The sequence below is a fragment of the Aureococcus anophagefferens genome, assembly GCF_000186865.1.
Source record: "Aureococcus anophagefferens unplaced genomic scaffold AURANscaffold_33, whole genome shotgun sequence".
NCBI lineage: Eukaryota > Pelagophyceae > Pelagomonadales > Pelagomonadaceae > Aureococcus > Aureococcus anophagefferens.
Window position 1 is genome coordinate 233,744 of NW_008705591.1, and position 6,226 is coordinate 239,969.

Genomic DNA, 6,226 nt, shown 5'->3' on the forward strand with positions numbered 1-6,226 from the left:
CGGTCGTCGCTCGCCGTTTACGGCCGTTCTCGTCATCCACGGACTGCCCCGACGCGAACAAAGTTGGTCACCTTCGACCGATGGCCTTTCCGGAGCGATTCGCTGCGGGGCCCGAGAGGCGACATGGTCCACAGACCGAGCGGGGCGCCGAGCACGGCACCAACGCTGCGAGCCGCCGCCTAAATGCTCCTGCCGACAGGCTCCTTAAATCGGTCTGATTTGCACACTGGGAGAGAGAGAGTTTTTACGCTGGCCGCCAGATTTAATGGGTTAGTACATTTAACTCTCGTGATTTAGGCTATTTCTTTGGACTAATGATCATTACGCCACATTTAACTTTTGGCTTAACTACACTAGAATGAACGCCTTATTAAGAGCCCGCCCCTATTAAGAGCCGGCAGGATTTGTTGGCTTCTGTGGCTGCGAGACTATGCGTCTGTGGTCCAGCGCACACGGGTGAAGTTTACGCGCGAAAATTCTCAAAATACTTTCGTCTCAACTTCGTGAGAAAAGCTCAAAACCGAAGAGTTTTCGTGTGGCTCTTAACAGGGCAGAAAAAAATCCGGTGGATGTCCCGAGGTATACGATCTACGCGCAATAACTTTTCTCGCGAATAGACAACCTCGTCTGATAATTTTTTGTGGCTGAGAATAGGCTGAGATCTCTCCAAAAATGCAATAAAAACCTGATTTGGATTCAGCTCCGGCCCACACAATTCACTGGCGCTTAGCAGGCTCTTGATACGGCACTCATTCTAGTCGTTCTTCTTCTGTGATTCGCCGCTTATCGGGGGGTCCCTGGTGGGCTGGCGCCCCCGCGCTCCGCCTCGTTGTCGAAGTCGAGCAGCGCTGCCATTTCCCGGCGATAGTAAACTGGAATCAATTGAGTTTTACATTCTCTGTGAGCGCCGTGGTTCTTCGGCCATGGAATCGTCATTACTGCGCCACGGTTCCTTGGCCCTGTTAGTGGCTCAAGACACGGCTCTTGTGCTCTTAATGCGCTACTCTCGACAACGGTCAGGATCTATGTATATATCATCTACGGCAGTGTGTTCCATGGAAGTAATGAAACTAAGCGTTTGTTTCTTGATGTTATTATGTGGTGAGGCACACGGTTCGTTCGGGATGCTCGTCTTCATGATTCGAAAGGAAGTATTGGGTAGACCAAAGGAGGTTGCCAAGCTTGCATTACCAGCTCTTCTCTATTTGATACAAAACAATTTGCTTTATTTTGCATTGTCGCATCTACAAGCTACACCTTACAAGGTAACATATAATCTGAAGATATTGACCTCTGCATTTTTTAGCGTCACGCTTCTGGGTCAGCGGCTTGGTCGCCGCAGGTGGATATCACTCGTCGTACTATTCCTGGGTGTGACCATAGTCCAGACAGATAACCCGAAGAATGAACTAAGCAGACACCACTCAGGTCTCGGATCCCAGACTCTGGGTTTTGTTGCTGTTGGCGGCGCTGCTATTACATCCGGATTCAGTGGAGTCTACCAGCAACGAATCCTTCAGAGCTGCAAAACTGACATGTGGATCCGAAATGTGCAGATGGGTGTCACCTCTGTTACCTTGGGTTTTCTTTGCACATTTCTCAAGGATCGCCAAGCCATCGCGGATGGTGGATTCTTCCAGGGATACTCGCGTCTCGTCTGGGTTGTTGTTTCTCTTCAGGCTCTCGGTGGACTCAATGTAGCGTTCATTCTCAAGTATGCAGACAACATCCTGAAGGGATTTGCCGCTGCTTTTTCGACAATTGCTTCTTGTATAATCGAAATGGTATTATTTCAGTTTCGACCTTCGCCCCTCTTTCTGTTTGGCAGTGCTCTTATCAATATAGCAGCTTACTTCTACAATACGCCTGCCACAAAACGACCAACCAAATGTGACGCCAGTGCTCTCCACTCAGTTTGAGGCTGGTCTGGGAGCTTCTTTCGCTGCTGTCCTCTGTAGTCGCCTTAGGGAACGCGCACGGGGGGGGGAGGTGCAACTGCACATTGCGGCTTAACATATCCCGCCGGCGGGAAATGTTAAACGCCGCTTCAATTTGGGCTTCAACCTCAAACCTTGTACTTCAACCGGGGCCTCAACACCGCCGCTTGCCCTTCAAAAGGGACCTCAACACCGCCGCTCTCGCCTTGCGGGGTGCCCGGGGCTCCGACTAGCCTCCGAGGCGCTGCCCGCGCCTTAGGAGGCGCGGCCCGCCCCAAAACCACGTGCCAGAACTCCACCCGAACCCTTCCGCGGACCCGAAATGCCCACTTAAACTGCCCTTAACCGGTGAACGACACTCCTACTGCCCAGTCAGTGGCCTAGTGCCAACTGCGCCTTGCCGCATAGCCCTGGTCTTCGTATGTTAATAACAGCTGACGGCCCTGTTACCAATATCCTAACTAGGATTACATGCTCTCCTGATACTTCCCCCCCTGTGTAGCTTCCTGACCAGTGAGCTACACGCCTGTTGCCTCCCGTCGGGGGCGTTCGCTATGTGTCACAAAAAGGAAGTCCCGCCGCATCCTGAGCAGAAGTGGTTCGGTAGGTTGGTGGCGAGGGTTCTTCAAAGGGCTGATATCAGAAGTGGTTGTTGTGAAGTGGATAATCGACCTTGATGTGGTCGACGATCGTACACCATTCTCTGATGGGTTCTCCGTGGCTGTTTATGTGCGTGTGGTACATGTCCTGGAGCTGGTGTCTGATGTGAGGTATCATATCGGCCTGTAGGTGTTTCCACGTTTTCATAAATATAGAGACCTAAGTATGAAACAATTGCCATACTACTCTGAGACCTCATCTGTTGAATTGACATGCAGTATACTGATCAAAAAAAGTCTATTGAATATCTTCTCATCATTAAGTATCAAAATAATAAGTCTTGGATCGGGATCTTGCAGTTCGACACGGAATGAAACGACGACGTTGCCGAGCCGATTCTTGGGAACAAGCCGAAAGCGGAATGTCCATTTGGTTCTCGCGGAGTCCAGGCTGCTAAACTTCCATATACCCTGGAGCTTGAAGATGAACATTCCCAGAAAACCAGTCTGATAAACGCTGTAGCGGAATATGTGCGCCACATCGTTTCTGTCATCCACGACCTCCAACACCTTGGAACCTGCGAGCGGAGGTCTCCGCATGTTCAGGAGCGAGTAGGGCTAGCACCATCGGTCAGAGAGTACTTCGCCCGGCTCCCTGCTCGTGGAAAATTCGGCGTTACCTCGACGGAGACGATCCCTGGATGGCCACGATGCGGGAGGTCAACATCGGCCATATTCAGATACCGGGGAGACGCGTGCTCCCACACGAATTCTATTGGTGCATTAATAACCTAGAAACTCCACACTCCTATGGCATGAAGTCGCGGCCAAAATTACCTGGAAATGTGGAGTGAATGAAAAGCACTCGTTGTCGTCGTGTAGACTCATTAGATGTCCAACACCGACCACGGCGGCTAGCAGCCCAGCGCCAACAGAAATTTTTACCTGAACGTGCATGCAGGGCCTTATTCTTAGGAGTCTTTCTTGTGGGGTCACCGTCTTGTGATCTAGAAGCCGCGGCATGTTGCCGCGTGGAAACCGATTGAGTTCAGCGCGGTTTCTTTTTGTATACGCGATATTAAGGAATGATACAAGATATAGAATGATAAATAATATAGTTGGAGTTAGGTGTGCCGTCGACATGGGCTCCACCCATCCCGGGGACTAGCCTAGTCCAGGACCCCCAAGAAAAGAGCGGGGTTGGCTGGGTAGGTGAATGAGTGTCCTGGATGCGCCTCAGGCGCACAACAATAGAAAGACAACTAAAGAGCAATGGACTGAATGGTTAGTAAAGCAAAGCGTTTGGGTTAATTTATTGAAGTAGTAATCGGAAACTTCATCGAAATCGTACAAAGCTGCATCGTTTCGACCGACGGATAGCGCTGAGATGATGTGATGCGCCGGCGCCGCGCCGTTTTTGCGCTAGGTGGTGCACGAAAAGCGCGCGTGCTGCGCCGGACAGCGACGACGGGGTTCGGGAGCGCAAAAATTCCTGCTGGCGGCCTTCTGCGGCGAGACTGTCGATCACTGCGACTGCGGGGCGCGCCCCCACTCGGTTTTTGCATCCCCGGGTTCATATACCGTGATAGCATGGGGCAGCTCATCACCTCTCTACGGTCGCCCTGCGACTGAATTAGGTTCGAAACTCCCCCGCGCGCGCGACGACGACGACGACGACGGCGGCGGCGGCGGCGGCGGCGGCGGCGGCGGCGGCGGCGACGACGACGACCGACCGACCGACCGACCGGCCCAAAAATTTGGTACCAGGAACTCGCCCGGGACCTAGGGGAAGTCACCCGAGGTCCCCCTGAGTACGCCCGAGTAGGATTCAATCAAAGTTTACCACCCCGTACCCCGGAGCTCGAGGTCACTCGAGGAGTTTACCTTGCTTCCTTTAGCTTCAGGCTAGTGGGAGATACGAAAGTCCAAGTGGAACTACAAATAGACTTCTATATCCGCGGGCATGTTTCGGGGCCAGCCCCAAGCCGTGGGGCGCAGGGCGTCGCGGGCCGCAATCGAGCAGCCTTCGCACGGCGGTACCATCAGTGACTAGTGCAAGTACTTTAAGTCCCTGGGATACCTGCGATGGATTCTTTTGCTTGTGCGTGGTGCGGACGGGAGGGCAAAAAAATGCGGTTGTGTACCAGCTGCAAGAAGGTTAGGTACTGTGATGCGCTGTGTCAGAAGAGTGATTGGAGGGCGGGACACCGGACCACGTGCAAGACCGGGTCGACAAAACAAGACACAACATTGTTGGCGCACCCTTGTGGCATCTGCAAGGCGCGCGATGACGACGACCCGATGAGAGGGCGGCAGGCGTTTTGTTATCGATGCGGGCTTCTAATTTGTGGCGCATGCCGTCCATTGCTGGAGGCGCGGCGGATCGAGCGCTGCCCGGGATGCCGGGGAAGACCTCGTGTTACGGATGTCAAGGACCTAGAAGATATGCGGGTGCTAGCGGGAGCAGGTGACATGGAGGACCGGTGCCTGGCGTTGGTTAAGGTGGAATTTGGTGCCTGGCTCGGGGAAGGGCGGGGGGTGATGGAGGCCGACAAAGTTGCGGGGATCCATGCGCTTCGAGATGCAGACGAAGCCAGATGCGCCCGAGCAAGTTTCAGTCTCGCCGTGTGCCACGCAACGGGTTCTAGTGTGGCCTTGATGTTAGCGCGCGCACGAGCACACTGCGAAGTGGCGGCAGAGGCTGGGTTTGTTGACGCCCAATTCAGTTTAGGATGCTTGGCTCTCAATGGAGGCGATGATGCCCGGGCTGTTGCCAAGTTAAAGCAAGCTTCGCGTGGAGGCGACGTCGGGGCGATGATTATGCTGGGCGAGCTCTACGAGGCAGGCCGTGGCGTCCGTGTGGACTGCGGCAAGGCGGCTGCACTCTACAGGGCATGCGAGTTGTCACAGATTGCGGCGACTCACCTCGGTATTCTGCATAAAGATGGGCGTGGAGTTCTTCAAGATGGAGAGCTTGCTGTTCGGCTTCTGACTATGGGTGCCGAGGGAGAGGCGAAGCTCCTCGAGGCACAATGTGAACTCGGAGACATCTACCTGATTGGAGACTCTAAAGTCGCGCGTGATGCGGAAAAAGCAGAGAAGCTCCTAGGAGCCGCCGCTGCAAAGAGCGAACCGCATTCTGCGTATCGGCTCGGATGCCTCCTTATCCGTGGTATGGGAGACGTTCTCCATGACGAACCGCGCGCTGCATCATGTTTCCGCATGGCTGCCAAGGCTGGCTTAGATGCGGCTATCTTCAATCTTGGGTCTGCACCCCAGAGTCAAAATGAGCCTGCTTTATCTGGCCCGCCCCGCGATCATTCTCATCGACAATTCAATGCCCGCAGGTGCATGTATGTTAGAGGCTTCCTGAAGTCGACTGAGTATCCCGAGCCAGAGCCCGGTGTGAGGGGGCCTTCTGCATCCTTAGTTCATCGTGCCGAGCCTGACAAGCTCCGCGCAGCTCGTCTTTGGCAGCAGGCTGCTGATCGTGGCTTTGCGCCTGCACAGAAACTTGGCGGCGTCCGTGAGCCTTGCGGTGTTCATATTCTTGTCTGCTGCCTAGGTACCACGTTGCCAAGTTTCTGGAACGTGGACTTCTGGGCCATGACACGAATCTTTGCGCTGCCGCCGCTCTGTATGCGAGGGCCGCCAATCAGGGGCATCCAGAAGCCCAGCGCCGGCTCAGTT

At 54.1% G+C, this 6,226-nt stretch overlaps 3 protein-coding genes across 3 annotated transcripts in view; 2 read left to right on the forward strand and 1 right to left on the reverse strand.

Annotated features, from left to right (window-relative positions):
* Positions 1-923: 923 nt before the first annotated feature.
* Positions 924-1,919, forward strand: STP11 (hypothetical protein; the record flags this gene model as incomplete). Its single annotated transcript, XM_009042520.1, has 1 exon — positions 924-1,919. One exon carries the CDS (start codon positions 924-926, stop codon positions 1,917-1,919), a length of 996 nt encoding a protein of 331 aa, XP_009040768.1.
* Positions 1,920-2,576: 657 nt separating this feature from the next.
* Positions 2,577-3,679, reverse strand: AURANDRAFT_67126 (hypothetical protein; the record flags this gene model as incomplete). The annotated part of the gene is made up of 4 exons (XM_009042542.1): positions 2,577-2,756; positions 2,792-3,114; positions 3,162-3,327; positions 3,374-3,679. The coding sequence occupies 4 exons, from the start codon at positions 3,677-3,679 to the stop codon at positions 2,577-2,579; spliced, it is 975 nt and encodes a 324-aa protein (XP_009040790.1).
* Positions 3,680-4,621: 942 nt separating this feature from the next.
* AURANDRAFT_67127 (hypothetical protein) overlaps positions 4,622-6,226 on the forward strand; it is a gene marked incomplete at both ends in the record, with an annotated part of 1,792 nt that continues 187 nt past the window's right edge. The window contains 3 exons of the mRNA XM_009042521.1: positions 4,622-5,802; positions 5,884-5,889; positions 6,102-6,223. Coding sequence (XP_009040769.1) covers positions 4,622-5,802; positions 5,884-5,889; positions 6,102-6,223 — 1,309 coding nt within the window. The remainder of the gene's footprint in view (positions 5,803-5,883; positions 5,890-6,101; positions 6,224-6,226) is intronic.